This window comes from Rana temporaria, chromosome 7 (genome assembly GCF_905171775.1).
Source record: "Rana temporaria chromosome 7, aRanTem1.1, whole genome shotgun sequence".
In the NCBI taxonomy this organism is placed as follows: domain Eukaryota; kingdom Metazoa; phylum Chordata; class Amphibia; order Anura; family Ranidae; genus Rana; species Rana temporaria.
Genome location: NC_053495.1, coordinates 77503673 through 77523586, shown reverse-complemented (window position 1 = coordinate 77523586; position 19914 = coordinate 77503673). Strand labels below are relative to the sequence as shown.

General features: G+C 45.5%; 1 protein-coding gene and 1 pseudogene across 1 annotated transcript; both read right to left on the bottom strand.

Moving 5' to 3' along the window:
- Positions 1-259: 259 nt before the first annotated feature.
- On the bottom strand, positions 260-2320 carry LOC120945437 (annotated as a pseudogene).
- A 4052-nt stretch (positions 2321-6372) lies between these two features.
- LOC120945436 (protein NYNRIN-like) lies at positions 6373-9279 on the bottom strand. Its single transcript, XM_040359590.1, has 2 exons — positions 8176-9279; positions 6373-6605 (listed from the first exon to the last, which is right to left on the bottom strand). The coding sequence occupies exons 1-2, from the start codon at positions 9249-9251 to the stop codon at positions 6515-6517; spliced, it is 1167 nt and encodes a 388-aa protein (XP_040215524.1). The 5' UTR covers positions 9252-9279; the 3' UTR covers positions 6373-6514.
- Between the last annotated feature and the right edge of the window lie 10635 nt (positions 9280-19914).

Below are 19914 nucleotides of genomic sequence, written 5' to 3'. Positions count from 1 at the left end.
GGTCTCTCCTTGTCCTTTGCGAGTCATCCCCCTGGTACAGAGTGGCGGTGGTGGTACCGCTGTGATCCCGGTATCGTCAGCTGCCAGCATAGGGTGGTTGCGGATCGGGATTTTGGCCGGGGGAGGATCGTTACCGGATCACCGCTGGGAGCTGTGAGAGATGCGTCCTCTCACATGCCTGTCTTGGCCACGCCCCCGTATGACCTTCTTATATGGTCAACAGAAAGTGTACTATTGGCTTAAAGACCACCGGTGGCTCATGACGCAAACAGCTTTATTGCCAATCACAGTGTCTCTTTACAACGTTTGATTTAAGGAAGTAAAACAAACAATAGAACAAGAAGAGCTAAAGCAACGTGTCCTTAGAAGCCATTACAGAAACTGTACTCCTTTTACATTTTTATAAATAGTCACACAATGCACATAGAAAACTTTTCCAACATTCCCTCCTCTTGTGTGGCTATTTTATCTCAACACATTTCGATGATAGTCCCTGTGTTTTATACACTTTCGGGCTATATGTCATTAAGTTGAACTTCAACGTCCACACAGGTCTCCTCGGAGGTAGGAAGTGCTTGATACATTGTTCTTGAGATTGCAGTTTCGATCACTTTTTGTGAAAGTCCTCGAACACAGGGAATGCAGCAACATCTGCAAGTGACCAGAACTGCCAAAGCCACAGCAATTGAGATCAAACATGATGCGATGAGTCCAGTCCATTTACCAAACCATCCTTCAAGCCAGTTTGTGAATGGATCATTAATACCTGAATTCTCTGCTAATTCATTCGATAGAGCAGTTAGTCCTTCCAGGGCTTTGGTCACAGTCCCTCTAGGAGCTGTATTATTAGGGATAAAGGTACAACACATGCTACCAAACATTTTGCATACCCCTCCTCTTTCAGCTAAGATCATAGCTAAAGCCATTTGGTTCTGCCATGCCATTAGAGAGGTGGGGCCCAGCTGTTCTGCTAGACCTTTTACAGTGTCCCTGGTATAGTTTACAAATCATTGTTGGTTGTAGTATATATAGTTAATCCAGTCAACATTTTTATCTATAGTCACCCACCAGAAAAAGAGACTCAAACCCAGCCGTTACCTGACTCCTGGCCTTAAACTCATTCGGCACCCCTCGAGGAACTCCAATCTCATCTATGTAGATATGGGAGTCAAATGACCCTTTGAGAGAGGTGTCCCTTCGATACCGTTGGTGACTCTTAGTCCACGGGTGTTCTGACAGGATTCTCAGGGGTATAACTAGCTGGACCATAGCACAATCCCCTTGGGCATTGGCTGGGATCCTAGCTCGCAGTTTCTTATCCCCACACATCCACCAGACATCAGCTCTCTGAATGTCATGTTCCACCCAGTCACCATGTTCCTTGTTAATCCTCTCCGCACAGCAGTCATCAGGTAGTGACCCAAGATCCACCGCGCTACTGTTCCCTGGGAGTGCAAAACAAGTAAAATTGCCCGGATACGTAGCAACCGCTGGAGGTATCTGAGGTCTCTGCACTGGGGGAGACAGCAAGCTCAATGTGTGACAGGTAGAATTTGTTTCTGGTTTAGAATTCTTATTATACAACCGCAACATACATTTTAAACCTTCTGGATCTGTATTGTAATCTAGAGGAAAAGGGACTGTTGCTAAATGTGGTCTAGCTCCGGCACAAACTAAACAGCTTTTTTTTTTTTTTAGAGCTTTAACCGTGTACCTCAACCATTCTAACCACTCCATTTTTTTTCTTGGTAACCCGTCTCCAAAGCTATGGCATCTTCTACTGTTAGGTTAGTAAATCTTACAGTGTTACTCAGAACTTCTATCTTAGTATGGCCTTCTTCTTTCTCTTCTGTGTCTACCTTTTCCTGTTTGGTTTTATTGGGTGGTAATACCTCGAGGAAAAATGTACCTAAAGGATCTGATCACCCATGCTCCCATAGAATATAACCGTTGATTGATTGCAATCTCTGCCATGGGTACAGGGAGAATTGGCCACCTTTGTTATGGTGAGTCTTTCTTTTAAACCATTTTATGCCTAGAATGTTGTACCCCCAATCTTGGTGTGCTGTGGTCCACAGGACCTGGTTCCATACTAAACAGTCAGTTCCACTTGGAATATAACAAACATATTTATCTGCCCATTGGAGCCTTCTTGCTTCAGTTAAGTCCCCACAGTCCACCATTTGGCAAAAATCAACTAACATGGTACTAGTTACTTCTTCTATGAAGGTTAAGTTCAAGGCCTTCCCCGTACTTGCCCATTCTAGAGGTTCCTTCTCTTTCCAGTTTCTGCCTCCACGTATACGCTGGGCCATTCAGGCCCAGGGAACGATTCAGGCCCAGCGTCCCCAACCCCGCCAGGTGGAAAAGATAGTCAGTCAGTCAGTCAGTCAGCGTCAGCGGTGGAGTAGGGTGCTTCGGACCTTCCGCTTACGAGCCTGCTCTCACCCAGACCTGGCAGTCAGAAGCTAGGCAGACTCTCCATACCTGCGCTGCACAAGAAACAGCTCCTAGGAACCAGGAACCAGCTCCTCTCTCTCCTCGTGGACTCCATCTTTTCCATCTTTTCTCCGCAGGTAAGACCCTGCTCTCAGGGCCTGACATCCTGGGGAACCTCTGACGGCCGTCCTTCTCAGGGCAGCCGTCACACAGACCCCACTCTGCGGCTCTCTGCCCGTCTTTTCGCCCGGCATCCCCGCCCGCACGGCCACCCACGATTGTGGTGGCCCCCGACACCCCCCCTGGGTGTATTTTCGGCGTTTCTACACGCCCGTGCCAGCCTGCTCCTTTTCGCGGCCGCCGCACCTCAGGAAAGTCCGCGGCTTCAGCCGCGGCCTACCGGCGCGCCGACCGTTCTCCCTGCACTTACTACCAATAGTGCAGATTCTCTCTGGATTCTCGCCCCCGCACCCCTAGAGGTCCCCTCCACCCCCTGTTCAGCAACCTGATCGGTATAATTATTGTTTTTACCAAGCTGACAGCCCCCCCAGCCTGGGTCCTGTGTTTTGCCTGGCGGCCATCTTGGTACACCCCAGCAGCAGTGACACCCAGCATCCCCCCCCTTTTTCCCCTCCATAGCCTTCAGTCTTTGATCCAGGGTTTGACCCGATCGCCTTCAGGGATCAGGAAGGAATTTTTTTCCCTGCCGCAGCACATTGGCCAGCTTGCCCAGGGTTTTTTTGCCTTCCTCTGGACCAAAAACTCCCTCGAGCAAGGATTCTGCGAATCCTCTCTCACCCAACACCCGCACCCCCGCCCACGGCGACTGGCAACAATGGTTAAATTGCGATACTCTGCAGAAACCATTTGGGGTCTGAGACAATTCGCAACAATATTACCTGCCGTCACCACAAAAGCCTTAAAATCCGATCAACTTTTGAGATTCGATCGTCGATCGATCATCAAAAATTTCAACCATTCAACACAGCTCAAGCACATATCATGTGCGTTGCTTAACACTAGATCGGCAGTAAAACACCGATCAGAAATCCATGATTTCTTACTACAAAACGATCTAGACTGCCTCTTTATTACAGAAAGTTGGCTGTCAGACGACTGCAACACCATTCTTGGAGAACTGGTACCAGCAAATTATCGCATCTTAACGGAAAATAGAATAGGGCAAAGAGGAGGAGGCCTGGCGGTGATTCATAAGTCTCATATTGCAATCACTAAACCGGTCCTTCAAAATCCTCTACCTTTTATGGAAACCCTTACGCTTCAACTTCAAGCTCACTCCCAGGAGACCGTTCACATTCTCCTCTGCTATAGGCCCCCTGGGCCCAAATCGCAGTTGCTTCCAGCATTAATAGAGTTCATATCCGCTTACTCCCTTAACAGCAATCATCTTTTGCTGCTCGGGGATTTCAATCTGTGGGCCAACTCCTCACAGGATCCTATCGCGGAGGCCTGCATCGACCACCTGGAAGGGATAGGACTTCAGCAACTTATATGCGGACCCACGCATGCTTCAGGTCACACACTCGACCTAATTTTCAGACAAAATCTGAAAATAAACATCTTGGGTAATGAACCTTTGCCATGGACAGACCACCATGCAATTAGCTTCATCATTCCCAGAATTCCACTAGTTATGAAAGCACCCAAGCCGGTGACAGTACACTGGGCCAGATCTCAGAAGAAGCTCCACTCGGAACTCTTCAGATCTACCCTGGGAAACCGAATTGGGGCTATTCCTCCTCAGCTAGAAGCCTCAGATACATTGGATGCCATAAATGCAGCTCTGCTACAGTCAGCCGACTTAGCAGCACCAAAGCGCAAAGTCCGCATCCGGGAAAAAAAGTCCAGCTGGTTCAATAACCAGCTGTCGCTACTGAAGCAAGAGCGCAGAAGGGCGGAAGCCGCCTGGAAAAGAAGTCCTTCAGAAGACCGCCTCAACTTCTACAAAGCAGTAACAACACGATATCACAAAGAAATTTTCAAAGCCAAAAAACTTCACTTTTCCATGGTGATTAACAGCGCAGTGAATCGCCCACGCGAACTCTTCAGGATGGTCACCCAGACCATGAATCCGGGATGTCTTGAAGTCCCCACTTCAGACACCCAAGAGTTCTGCAATGAACTATCGGATTTCTTCATCAACAAAATTGAAAAAATTCGGGTAAGTATTCGGCAAAACAATACTCCACTCAGCCCCCTCTTCAATCAACTACAAAACACCGACAGAAAGCCTCTACAATCAACTAAGTTCACTCTGGAACCCGTCTCCATCGATACCACCAAAAATATCATTGGTGCGTTGCGCAACAGCACAGCACCCAATGACATCATTCCCACCAAGCTATTGAAGGAATGTGCCGACATCCTGGCGCCTCCAATCACACAGCTTATAAATCAGTCATTTAAAGAAGGCATAGTGCCTTCCCTGCTGAAAGAGGGCACAATCCTGCCGATCTTGAAAAAACCTAATTTGGATCCTATGGACCCAACTCACCGCCGTCCCATAACAGGTCTAAATGCTCTGTCCAAGATAATGGAGAAAGTGGTGGTAAAACAGCTGCAACAGCATCTGGATACCCACAACCTACTGGATCCATTTCAATCCGGGTTCCGTCCCGGACACGGGACAGAAACGGCCTTACTGAAAATATGGGACGATGCGCTCGAGGCCGCAGACGAAGGAGAATCATGTCTCCTGGTTCTGCTGGACCTAAGCGCAGCCTTCGACACAGTAGACCATAAATTGCTACTGAGACGACTAGCAGAAGTCGCCGGAGTCTCAGAAGATGCTTTACCATGGTTCTCCTCCTTTCTCGGAAACCGATCACAAACAGTGAAACTGGGATCTTTCACGTCAGAAAAACGCACGGTGCCATGTGGGGTCCCCCAAGGATCCCCCCTATCACCGGTGCTGTTTAATATCTATCTTCGTCCTCTCTTTGATATTATCAGTAGCCAAGAACTACTCTATCACTCTTATGCAGACGACACGCAGCTGTATTTTCGCATCTGCCACAAAAAGGATCATCATCTCAGATTAGAGAAATGTCTCTCTTCAATAGAAAACTGGATGACTAAGAGTTATCTTAAACTCAATAGCGCGAAAACAGAACTCTTTATGTTTGATGCCAGTCGGAAGAGTCAACTGGCAACAAACTGGACACCATCGCCCATTCTGGGACAAATCATCTCCCCTAGCTCCAAAGTCAAAAGTCTAGGAGTCACGTTTGACACCTTCATGACAATGGATGCACAAATAGGGTCAGTAGTCAGCGGGGCGCACCATTTGATGCGCCTACTACGCAGACTTATTCCATTTATCCCCAAAGAAGACGTAGCAGTCGTGGTGGGAACAATCGTGAATTCCAGACTGGACTATACAAATGCCCTTTACCTCGGGCTCCCCAAGTACCAAATCGCTCGTCTTCAAGTCGTACAGAATACGGCCGCTAGACTGGTGACTGGGAAAAAATCTTGGGAATCAATCTCACCTTCACTGAGATCCCTTCACTGGTTGCCAGTGAAAGACATAATTGCATTCAAAGCACTCTGCCTGACACATAAGTGCATCCATGGGAAGGCTCCAAGATATCTATGCGACAAGATCAAACCGCACAATTGCAACCGCATTCTGCGATCCACCGACCAAAATCTGGTCAAGATTCCTAAAACCAATTACAAGTCCAAAGGAGAAAGAAGGTTTGCTTTCCAGGGCCCCAGGCTTTGGAATGCTTTACCAACCAGCATTCGGTTGGAGCAAAACCACCTGTCTTTCAGAAGGCAGATCAAAACCCTGCTTTTCTGATGGCAGGAGACACAAACAACCAGCGCCCAGAGGCGATTCAGTTCGCATGTGCCGCGCTATATAAGTTTTTCATTCATTCATTCATTCATTCATTCATAGATGTCTCACCTAGAGTCACCAGTAGACCCAAGATAATTACTGTCCCTTCCATCCTAACCAGCTACAGAGCCCTGGGGGTAAGGTAATGGAGTTCTTCACCGGTTTGAGATAAGCCCCACCTTGTGCAGAACCTCCCTTTGTAGCCGGACTTTACCAGAGCTCTGCCGCCAACTGACCCTGCTCTGCCTGTAAAACCTTTTTGCAATGGGACTGGTGAGTCCAGGTAGACCTCTCTGCAATCCTTGGAAAGTAAGGGATAGGATCTGGCTGGTCTAGACTGAAAAATAGTATCTTTAACAAAAGCACCTCATCCCAAATTTATATATGGGAATGTCGAACAATGGCGGGACTGTAGCGGTGCATGCAAAAACAGTAAAGGAAAATAGAACAAATAATGTAAATTTTAATAATTTATTAAAAGACAGCGTAGTGTCAGGTTGAAGGACATATCATAGACTCTACAGGAGCCCACTACATAAATCAATAACCTGAACAAATGTAACAAAGTTAAAAGGTTTCCATAACAGACATAGGTACTGTAACAGAGATCACAACCCGGTTGGTAAACCCTATATATTTCGCCTGGTTAGGCTTCTTCAGGGGTGGTTGAGATCAGAGTTTGGATTCTGATAATGACATACAGAGAAAAAGAAAGTTAATCATTTGTACATAGATACATTAGATATACATAAACAATAAATAAAGTCGCTCTGTCAGTGTATATTTCATAATGCCCACCTGCTGGTCCGTAGTGGAAGTAAGAAGACAACAGGGTGTGTAATACCCTGATACCATCACATGCCTGAAAGATCAGGCCGGATGAACACGAGTTGACAGCCACAAGGGTATCCTAGGCAGGAAAAAGTAAGAAACCGCTGCAGATGGGATTCACACAGTCCCCAACCATCGGAGAGGGAAGGGGCAGCACCCAGAAACAAAGTGGCCAACTGTGGAGAAGAGTAGTAATGTAAGTATCTATTGTAGAATACTTAAAAGAAATATTTATTTATAAAAAGTAATAAGATATACTATACACTCACAGTGCTTAGGTATACAGGTATAGCATCTGTGGAGGTTAGCGCCTAGCTTGAGACCGGAGGCTAGTCAGATTTGTGACAAGCTGATCCAAATATTATGTCAAAGAGTAAAAAAGAGAAAACCATTAGGAATCAGGCAGACAAAATGAATAAAGGAAAAGAGAAGGAAGAAAAACGAGAGACAAGAAAAGTTAAGTAAAATATATAATTTACTTTAATTCTGTATTATATATTTAAATAATACAGTTGTCATAATTATCAGCAGAAAGGCTGTTCCATAGTAGGGTAAGAAGATCCACTAAAGAAGAAAAAGTATAGTGAAGAATAATAGCAAGCCAAGAGATTGCATAGGAAACATATTTATCTAGTAAGCAACTGTTAAGTATGGTAGGGAAAGTACCTGGTTAGTCTGTCTTAGCAGCACGAGTTAGCTCCACAGGAGTGCACAACACACTGACGCTCCACAGCAAGACAGAGTCCAGATATACCCCTCAGCCCCTCCCACACGTCCGTGCGTCATAGGGGGCGCGGTCGGGCGTGGGCGGACACAGAGTGTCAGTGCACCGACACCCAAACTGGTGCTGGACAAACGGCCTACAATCCCCAGCAACCCCTGGGTTGGAAGGCGTGGACGGCCGGGTAATTGGCCAATCACAGCGCGCCGGGGGAGGGGCACCGCCGTGCAACGGAGCGGCCCCTAGGCAAGGAGATAACCCAAGTCCAAGAGCCGGGAGTGGCCGAATCGCCGATGGAGAGGGAGGAGAGTCAGCAATCCTTATTGCAGTGGGAGTGGTAAGAAGAACCTGATATGGCCCCTCCCACTTAGGCAAGTGCCAATGTTTCCTTTTTATTACTTTTATTAGGACCCAGTCTCCAATATGGATTTTCTCTTCTCCTTGGATTGGACCTTCTGGAATAGAACAGACCTCATTAATTTGTTTCTGTTTCAACAAGTTAGACATATATTCTGCTAAGGTACGTTCAGATTCTTCAACTGGTGTTTCATTTAGTAGTAAGGGTATTCTATATGGCCTCCCATGTATCATTTCAAATGGACTCAAACCTTCCTGTGTGGGTGAAATATGCATGCTAGTCACAGCTAATGGTAGGCAGTACATCCAATTTTTACCTGTTTCTTCCATAGCTTTTCTCAGTTTATTTTTCAGGATTCCATTGTGTCTCTCCACTAAACCAGCCGATTGGGGGTGGTAGGCGCAATGGTTTTTTACTTGGATACCCATCACTTCTGTCAAATGTTGTATAGTTTTATTTACAAAATGGGATCCATTATCGCTGTAGATCTTTTCAGGGATTCCAAACCTAGGAATTATATCTCTTAGTAATGCTTTGGCTACAGTCTGTGCGTCCGCACTTCCTGTCGGGAATACCTCCACCCATTTGGTCAAAGCATCTATTATTACTAGACTATATTTTTTCCTTTCACATTTGTCCAATTCAATAAAATCCATACAAATGTGTTGGAATGGATATTGCGGTGTGGGGAACTTTCCTTTTCGTGGTCTTATACCTCCCTGAGCATTGTGTTTTGCACATATAATGCATTGAGAACAAAAAGTTTTTGAATAGTTTGTAAAGCCATAGGCCGTACATACCTTATTTAACATCTCAGTCATCCCCCTGTTTGACACATGAGTTACTCCATGTGTCAACACTGCTGCATACCTAAATAGGGATTTTGACAATACTGGTTTTCCTTCAGGTGATGTGTAAATGTTCTCTATCAATGTGCAACCTTTTGTTTTCCAATATTGTTTCTCCCCGGGGGGAGCATTCTGCTGCATATCAGTAAGGACTGTATGATCTATCTCTATGATTTCCAGTTCTGTCATTATTTGATGTGTTTCTTGTGCCGCTATTTTAGCTGTTCACTACTACATCTGTACATATGTTAATGTATACACTGTATCCATCGATCAATTCAGACCACTGGCTGGCGTCAGGTTATGCACTGTTGTACCCTTTCTGCTTTGTTTTGCACTTGCATTATGAAATGACATTTACACTCAATGATTGTTTCATCCATGTGGTTCCTGTACTTTGAGATATGTCATGCAATTTTTATGTTTAATAAATATGTACCTCCCTAACACTCACACCATGTCTGCAACCTCATTTAAAGTCCCAAAATGTCCCCCTTTTTTAAATACTGAATCAGGGATGGAGGTGCACCACATATGTGCCTCATTTAAAGTCCCAAACTCTCCCCCCCTCTTACTACTGCGTATCCAGTTGCATTTGTGCCATCTGGATTTGTCCTACTGGAGCCATCAACAAAAAGCATCATGTCAGGATTAGATAAAGGTACATCTTTCAAATCACTTCGAGGCAGTACCTTTTCAGTGATGGCAGCAGTACAGTTATGTTTATGGCCATCAGTAGGGAGTGGTAGTAGTGTGGATGGGTTTAATGTAGTACACCTCTGTATTAAGTGAGGTTGTGTCAAGAGTATTGTCATACAGGAAAGGTGTCGTGCTGGGCTCAAATGTGATATATTTTGTTGTAAAAGAATAACAGATACTGCATGAGGTACTATGAGTGTCAGCAGGTGATATAGCACTATAGATGCTGAGGCCTTAACTGCTTCGGCTGCAGCTACCACTGCCTGTACACAGGGTGAAAGTGCTCTAGTTACACTGTCTAGTTTTGTAGAATAGTAAGCAATTGGCCTCTGGCGCTCACCATGTGACTGTGTAAGTACTGATGTCATGTGACCTTCCCTTAAATCTACTGTTTGTTTGAAAAAGGTTTGTCATATTCCGTTAAGGCTAGCACTGATGAACTAGAAAGGACTTGTTTTAGGTCAGTAAAAGCCATCTCTGTTTCCTCACTCCATTTAAAAGCATCCTGTGGGGCCATGGGGCTACCATGTAAGGCATGGACCAACGGGGCGGTCAATATTGAATACCCGGGGATCCAAACCCTACAAAAATTCCTCATGCCCAAAAAATACATCATTTGTTTTTTTGGTCTCGACACCTGTAGGAGGATTCGAATTCTCGCTTCATCCAGGTGCCGACCTTCTTTTGAGATATTATACCCTAAGTATTTGACCTGCTGTTGCCACAACTAGAGTTTTAGTGTTATTTACCTTATGCCCTTGATCATGGAGAAAATACAACAGAGCCATTGTATCAGTCCTACAAACCTCCTCTGAGGGAGACGCCACTAGAATGTGTCTTCATAGAGGAGGAGCTGGCTTCCCCCTAGGGGCACAAATTGAGCCAAGTTTGTGGACATTGCCTGTGAAAAGATGGTGGGGGACTCACAATAGCTCTGGGGCAACCTCGTGAAGGTATCCCTTTTCCCCCGGTAAGTGAAGGCAAACCAAAATTTATGGTCGGGGTGCACTGGAAAGCCAAACATTACTGATATCAATCACAGAGAAGAATTCATTCCCTGGATCCAAATCATTCAATAGTGTGTGTGTGGATCTGGTACCACAGGAGCTCTTGGTATAACTGCCTGGTTAACAGCTTGTAAATCCTGTACCATTCTCCAGCCTGTGGAAGGCGGAGCCTTCTTAACAGGGAAAAGAGGGGTGTTACAGGGGCTGTCAGGACACAGCATAACCACCTCTGTTTGTAAAAATGTATCTATTACAGAGGCAATACCCTCCTCTGCTTCCTTCTATGGGACTCCTCTGTTTCCGCCTTGGCAGTGTACTCCTCTACATCCTCATCTCCTTCAACACTTTGCACAAAAACCTTTACTTTCAAATTTGTTTCCCATTGTTTTCAGATACTTCTCTGAATGTTTAGCATATTGTAAAACATCTAGAACTGATGCAGTTCCGTAAATAACCATATTTTTAACAATGTAATCCTTATGATCCTGTTTTAATCCATTTACAAAAGCTATTTTTAGCCGTTGCTGATATGCACTATTCACATCCTCAGCTTCGGGGATCCCGGAGAACACTTTAAAAACCTCTCGTAGTTTATTTAGGTAGTCACTGACACTCTCCTTGTCTTCTTGTACTGTCATATTTATTTTCTGCCAATCAGTCCTTTGAATCCATCTAAGCTGACATCTATTCAGTAATGCAGTCAACCTGTTTCCTAAGTCTGGGCTATCTGGAGGTAATGGATCTCTTCGCCCCTGTCCGTCTGCTAGGCCGCAAGGGTCCCAATCCCCCTTTACGGAAGCCCAATCTGATCCCAGCACTCTCCTCAGGACTCTCTCTACCTCCACCCTGTTCAACTTGTAACTGTTCCGTAATCCCTCTATGTTTTCAATAAATTCCGCTGGACCTAATCAGTCCATGGCCTGAAAACAGTCATTGTCAGGGGATGCTGTCCTCCCAACCCGTCAGCCTGTCCTCCCCTGGGGTTTGGGACTTCTATCAAAGGGTATACTTCACCATCATCTACACCATACCTAATAGGAGGTTTACTTGATCTCTTGGCACCTGCAGGGGCACCTAGTGTATAGGTTATGGCGTCAGTTAAAGTTTCAAGGATTGATCTGTTCAGCTCCGAGATCATGCTGCTATCTGGAGAGATTAAGGAAGTAGGGTCAGGGTCTTGTTCAGAGGCGGTTCCTCTGACAGGGGTGGATGTCACAGGGAGGGTGGTACTCTGGGCAGTGGCTTGCACCTTAGGGGAGGACTATTATAAGGAGGTGGTCTCTGGGTGCTACAAATTAAATTATCCTCTTTGTCCACCAGGGGGAGTTGGGCTTGGTATTTTTCTTTTGTTCTTCTAGCATGTTCAAGCCAGCATGCCGCCATTTCTAACTCACACCTTCTCTGATCTTAACAATTTAAGCTTTTTTCACCAAATTCTGGCAACCTTTTTCAGTTAAATTATTCTAAAAAACACATTTTCTTTTCCTTTTAGCACAGTATATCACAATTTTAGGGTCTTTGTTATGCATACATTTCTTATCACCTTGTGCATTAGGTTCCCCTCTTTTTTTTTTTTTTTTAGAAGCACAGTTTGTTTAAAACAAACACAGACAAAAAAACAAACAAACAAAAAAGAAGAGAGAAAAAAAAATGACCTGGTCTAAATTCACACGTGCACACACACACACACACACACACACACACACACACACACACACACACAAAAGAGCAAGTGTACTTAGCAATGTCTGAATGGGGGGGGTGAGCGAGCCCAGTGTTTAAACACCAGATTGCAGACACTGCCTTAACAAAAAACGTCCCTGTTGTTAGCATTAATTGGGGTTTCCAATAATTTGTAAATCACTGGTGTAGCAATCCTTGGCCACGATAACAATAAGAATACAGGGGAAACAAAATAAATATCAAAACACCCCACACTATGGGGAAAAACAAAAAATAGTTAAAACCTGTGTGTGCAGCAGTACTGTTGTTCAAACAAAAGGTAAAGTTAGCAAGGCTAACCATTTGAAAGAGATAAAAAGAGAAAAAAGTGATCACCAAGAAAACAGTCGGCCTCGCAATCTATTTAGATAACTCAGCTACTTGTAGCGCTTAAATTGTCGGGTCCGTAACCTACGACATTCGGTATACCCTTCAAATCTTTTTTTTTTTATCTGTCCCGGACAGCAGGCGACATCCATTTTTACCTCAGGCAACGCCCCAAATGCCTGTGACATCGGACTATTAAGATATTATACAATCAGTCTCAATGTCTGTTATCACAACTCATCAGTGGACTATTAAGATGTCATACAATCAGTCCCAATGTCTGTTCTATAACTCATAACCAGAATCAAGCAGAGAAAAAGAGAAAAAAAAGAATAGACTTTGAGAGAGAGAGGAAAAAAAAATGTAATTTAAAGTATCTTACCTCCAAAACACAATAGAAGGACTGGATCACGGCAGGTTCGGAACCAGATGGTTGAATCTGGGTCCTGGTAGCAATCGGCCCCTATTTGACCACTAATGTTAAGTGGGGGGACTTATTTTCTCAGTGAGTTTTGAGATCCGATACTCACCGATTTCTGATCAATCAGAACCATTGGACCCGGGCTTCACGCATTGGTACCGGCTCGAAGGACCAAAATGATAGGATAATTCTTCCCCTGTGATCAGTCAAACTTCAAGTGTTCCAGAAGCAAGATAGCTTTATTTCAGTTACACCGGTATAACTGGATGGAAGTCTACATGCTACGTGAAAAAGCAAAAAGTCCCATACAGACACGAGGTGTATGACCTTCTTATATGGTCAACAGAAAGTGTACTATTGGCTTAAAGACCACCGGTGGCTCATGACGCAAACAGCTTTATTGCCAATCAGTGTCTCTTTACAACGTTTGATTTAAGGAAGTAAAACAAACAATAGAACAAGAAGAGCTAAAGCAACGTGTCCTTAGAAGCCATTACAGAAACTGGACTCCATTTTACATTTTTATAAATAGTCACACAATGCACATAGAAAACTTTTCCAACATGTGTAATGTAAAAGGGTCCAGAGGTGCAGGGGGCTTTGAGATGTAAAGGGGTCCAGTGATGCAGGGGGCTGTGTAATGTAAAGAGGTCCAGAGGTGCAGGGTGCTGTGTAATGTAAAGGGGTCTAGTGATGCAGGGTGCTGTGTAATGTAAAGCGGTCCAGAGGTGCAGGGTGCTGTGTAATGTAAAGAGGTGCAGAGGGCTGTGTAGTGTAAAAGGGTCCAGAGGTGCAGGGGGCTATGTGATGTAAAGGGCTCTAGTGGTGCAGGGGGCTGTGTAATGTAAAGGGGTCCAGTGATGCAGGGCGCTGTGTAATGTAAAGGGGTCCAGAGGTGCAGGGTGCTGTGTAATGTAAAAGGGGTGCAGTGATGCAGGGTACTGTGTAATTTTAAAGGGGTCCAGTGATGCAGGGGGCTATGTGATGTAAAGGGGTCCAGTGGTGCAGGGGGCCACTTGACTGGACTTGCCCCCCAGGCCTAAGGCTGCCAGCCCTCCCCTGGCTGCCCCCCTAAAAGGGCTGCCTGGAACCCATGGTAACACCCGGTCCCATCATAGGGCCGGCCCTGAAGCTACCTTCCGGAGAAGGAACCCAGGCTTTTGCTGTTTGGTTGACCACCACATAGAAAGGAGTCCAACATGGTTTATAATCTACTTCCTCAGGGCACGCGTCACTTGATCCTCCTCACACTACTGGTGGCTCGAAGAACTATTCTACATCATTGGATCTCGTCTACCCCCCCCCCCCTCTCTTGCAGAAATGATAAGAAGTCTGAAATCCCTGGTCTACAGAGAAAACTTAGACCTCCACACCCATCCTTTGCAATCAAGGGTTTGACAAAAAATGGTCACCATTTATTAAGTACAGCCTGTCTACTTTCGAGCAACAAAATCTACTGTCGTGTCCCTTTTCATTCGCAGATAAGGACTGTATTAGGAGTGCAACCCCCCCTGACTGATCATATCGTTCCTATGAGCTACAAACTTCTCCCCAAAACCACTGCTACAGTACCCCAATTGATCGAATGTATAAGTATTGGTGTATAGAATTTTAGGCTTTTGCACAGATTTTTTGTACTGGTCTCTTTCTTTCTTTTTCCTCTCATCCTACACACAAAGGGGCAGATCCACAAAGATCTGCACCGGCGCAGCGTATCTAAGATACGCTAAGCCGCCGTAACTTACTTGGCTTTGTTTTAAATCCACAACAAATTTGCGCCGTAAGTTACGGCGGTGTAGTGTATCTCTCGCGGCGGAAATTCAAATGCGGCGAGTAGGGGCGTGTTTCATTTAAATGAAGCGCGTCCCCGCCCTGAATGAACTGCGTATGCGCCGTCCCTAAATTTTCCGCCGTGCATTGCGCTAAATGACGTCGCAAGGACGTCATTGTTTTGACGTGGACGAAAATTACGTCCAGCCCGATTCACGGACGACTTACGCAAACGAAATAACATTTTCAAAATTATACGCGGGAACGACGGCCATACTTAACATTGAGTACGCCACCATATAGCAGCTTTAACTATACGCCGGAAAAAGCCGACTAGAGACGACGTAAAAGAATGCGACGGCCGCTCGTACGTTCGTGGATCGTCGGAAATAGCTAATTTGCATACTTGATGCGGATTACGACGGGAACGCCACCCAGCGGACACCGAAGAATTGCATCTAAGATCCGAAGGCGTACAAAGACGTACGCCTTCGGATCTAACCCAGATGCCGTCGTATCTTGTTTTGAGGATTCAAAACAAAGATACGACGTGGGAAATTTGAAAGTACGCCGGCGTATCAGTAGATACGCCGGTGTACTCGCTTTGTTGATCTGCCCCCTTGTCTGGTTATTTAACATCTTGCTCACATCCTGAGGTACCCTCTCCCCCCTCCTTCTTTTTTTTTTCTCTTCTGTCTTTCTCCCTCTCTCCTCTTTCTTCTTTTTTCTTCACTCAGAAGAAAACCCAGAATCCCTTAAAACGAATGGGATACCCTTGTTTCAGCTCCCCATGCACCTTGTATGTCTAAGTCACCCTGTGCCATTCTGGCACAGGGTGACTGAGAAAATATATCTTGGATTACTTAAAATGGGATAGTAATATGTCCTGTTTACTGGCTGCCAGTAAAAATATTGACGGTTGGCAACACTGCATGGAAGAGGAATTCAGAAGGAGGTTGCGAGAGATGCAGATACAGCACAGAGGACCAGTATCAGAGCAGGTCCTGCTGGGATGGGTTGATTCTATCCGCTGCAAACACTGGAAAGAATCGCTAGCCCGTGAGCAGCGACACAAGGAAAAAGTTCAATCCAGAAAAGGTACTGGTCGCAGTATGGATTGCGGGTGCTGTTTTTGGGAAGAAAAAAACGCACAAGGAGCAGACAGCTGCATTAAGCAGGCTGGTCTGGGCAGAGATGCGGCTGGATGAGAGCTACAGAGCCCTTCGGTGGCATGTATCCCAAGCATACCCTTGGATATCAGATGGCAGCCCAACAGAAGGCTTTGGATACGGCAGCCTGGTACTGTTGTATGTGAAGCTGACAGGAGACCCTAACTTTGGGAGTGATTTGGAGTGGTGGTTGGACGAAATCATGGATTTCAGAGAAGGGCTACTGAACATCTCAGAAGTGCACTGGGCACTGAAAGATATAGATTTTCTGGCCGTTCAGGAATGGGAGCTGGAGATTACCTACAGACGGCTGCTAGACTCTGCTCAGCGCCAGGGCTGGGCTCCCTTCGCCTGGGACTGTCAGGAAATACCATTTGACAACTCTGAAATCATGGCTGAAGAGTCAGCAATGTGGCAGAGTAACAGTGTGCTTTGCCAACCTGGCCCTGCAGCTATGGACACGGAGGTCTTATGGCGGATGCAGCTAGTGCTGACTGACCTTGATGATCCTATTTCTGCATGGGATGATCTTGAATGGAGGAATGTGCCTGTCCAGCAGCATACCAGAGAATCGGCAGTTGAAAATCTGGAGATTGCCATCCCCAAAGCTGAAGTGCTGACAACAGGGCAGAGCCCTGCTAACCTGTGCCCAGCACTGATAGAATTTTCTGGGTTCCATGAAGAGGAGATGGGGAACCTCTATCCCCAGACACCAGTTGCAGAGACAGGGGATTTTATAGACTTTTCTGCTGAGGAAGAACAACCTGATGAGCCTCCAGCAGAAGAGCTGGTATCAGGGCCAAACTTCACTGTGCTCTGCCCAGCACCAACAGAAGTATCTGTGGAGTTGCAAGTTACTTCCCCAGCTGAAGCGCTGGCAACCGGGCAGAGTGTTACCAACCTCTGCCCAGCACCGGCAACAACTACAGAGTTCCAGGGAGCCGGGGCAGTTGGCCTCTCTCCCCAACAGTTAGCCGGAGCAGATGGTGTGGGGTTTCCAGCAGAAGGGCTGGCAACAGGGCAGAGTACTGCTGGCCTCTACCCTCAACTAACAGGACGAATTTCCTTTAACGGTGGATGGGGCTTCAGTCTCCACCTGTATACCCCAGGGATGCTGGGTAGTCGGCCCAGATGCCCAACAGCATGACGGACTGAGCCCAGCCACCCTTTCTTCTCTGCTGCGGCTCAAGGGACTCCAGGGGGAAGGACAAATCCGCACTTCCCCCCAGCACAGGGTGACTGAGAAATTTTTATCTCGGATTACTTAAAATGGGACAGTAATATTTATCCACAATATCTCCTAGGATATATATGAAGACTATTGGTTTGTTTGATTCTGAACTCAACATGTTAATTGAAAGAGCTGATCCCATTGGCCTCTGTACAATGTAGGAGACGGACGAATTCTGCTGGAGTTTCTCTATTGTGTGAAGGTGTCCTGTGTGTATACTTATGATAATGTATAATCTACTGTGTGAAGCTCAGTGACAACAAGTCTGACCTATAGTGAAATCCTGACGGACACGGAGTCACATCGTCTGTCCTAAGGGATTAGTTAATTAGCTCATGCTAATTTATGTTTATGATAAAGATGGGTAGAATCAGTGCCAAAATATATATAATTAGGGGTAGATCCACAAAGAAATTATGCCGGCGTATCTACTGATACACCGGCGTAATTTCAAAATGACTTTCACGTCGAAACCAATGACGTCCTTGTGACGTCATTTGGAGCAATGCACCCTGGGAGTTTTTACGGACGGCGCATGCGCAGTTCGTTCGGCACGGGGACGCGCTTCATTTATATGAAACACGCCCCCTACCCACCGGATTTGAATTCCGGGCCCTTACGCCGTGATAGATACGCTACACCGCAGTAACTTACGGCGCAAATTCGTTGAGGATTCAAACAAATGCAAAGTAAGTTACAGCGGCGTAGCGTATCTTACATACGCTGTGCCCTGCGCCGATGTATGTGGATCTGCCCCAGTGTCTAAGCTGCTCCTCTAAATTAGGTGTGAACCATAGATTGGAATAAGTGTTTGTGGAGGGCGCTAATTGTAGTGCTATATACTATAGATATAATAATTAGTTTTTACCGATAAAATATATATATATATATATATATATAAATCAAATACACACAAGTGACGATAATACATAAACTGATGATGCAATAATGATCACTAAAAAAAATATAAAATAAAGTCCCAATATCAGTGTAGAATCCAATAGGGGTGCAACGGATCAAAAAACTCACAGTTCGGATCGTTCCTCGGATCAGGAGTCACGGATCGGATCATTTTTCGGATCAGCAAAAATAAAATTTCCAGCCTCCCTGTGCCTCAAATTGCCGCCTCCCTGTGCCTCAAATTGCCGCCTCACTGTGCCCCAAATTGCCGCCTCACTGTGCCCCAAATTGCCGCCTCGCCAGGGTGGAAGAAGTGAGAGGGCAGCCAACAGGGCTGGATTTCCTTTCCCTGCCACCCCAAGGCCAGGTTTTGCAATGCACCCCCTCCCCTCCCCACCAACCGAACCACCCCCCGGAGAATAGCAGTTGGATGGCAGGGGCGGCGCGGTTAGTTCAAATATTTTTTGTTTCTTCTTTTTTTTTTTTATTACATTATCACTTTTTTTTTTTTTTTTTTTTGTAGCTTGTCGTTTTTACTTTTTTAATTTTTGTATAATTTTCTTATTTTTAATATTTTTCTTCTTCTTTACTTTTTAATTACTTATTTTTTTATTAATTGAATTATTTCTTTCTTTTTTTTTTACATTTAACTTTATTGCTATTACACAAGAGAAAACAATTCCCTGTGTCATAGCAATTGAAGGTGACAGGTTCTCTTTGTTAACCCTGTCAGCTCCAAAAACAGTCCTCACAGTTGAGATGGGAAGAGCATAGCTTACCCATCTCACTGTGTGCTATTTGCAGCAAGGACAGGAGACTCGTCAGCTGGGGGAGGAGGAACGAACGGACGGAAGGCAGCTGGAGGGGGGGGGGGGAACGGACGGACGGACGGACGGGAGGGGGGGGGTTTATCAGAGCCAGCAGGGAGAAGTGTGGGGGGAACGGATGGACGGCAGCAGCACATTGTCTCTGCTAGAAACTAACTGAACTCACCGCCCGTATGTTTAAACGTCTCCACTCCTGCTCGTACACAGCCCCACCTCCTCCTAAGCCCACGTTGTAATAGACAAAACACATCAGCGCATTGGACACGCATTCTGTCTATCACAGCGTGGTTAGGAGCAGGCGGGGCTGTGTGCAAACAGCGGAGACAATTTCAATGTGTTTTTTTACCGCTTTGCTCTGCAGTCCCGCGGCACACCACGGATCACGTGTGTGCCGATCCGAAGTCATTGATCCGTGCGGATCACGGATCAATGACGATCCGTTGCACCCCTAGAATCCAATGATGAATCCGTAATAGTTTGCTTAAGGTGATGTAAGTGAACCTCCACCATACATTCAAATATTCTGTCTTCACCCAAAAGTGCTTAGATATAAGATGCGCTTACCACAATTATTTGATTTCTTTACTGAAAAAGAAAGTCAAATAAAGCGTTGACAGGATTGTGCCTGTATACATGTTGGATAGCTGGAACATTTTCTAATGTTTCACTCCCGGTGTCCAGGTAAGATGTATAATACGATGTATAAACAAACAGAAAAAAAGCCCATAGCATAATACTGTTTATTTAAAAAAAAAGTATAAAAAATGCCAAATGGCTCC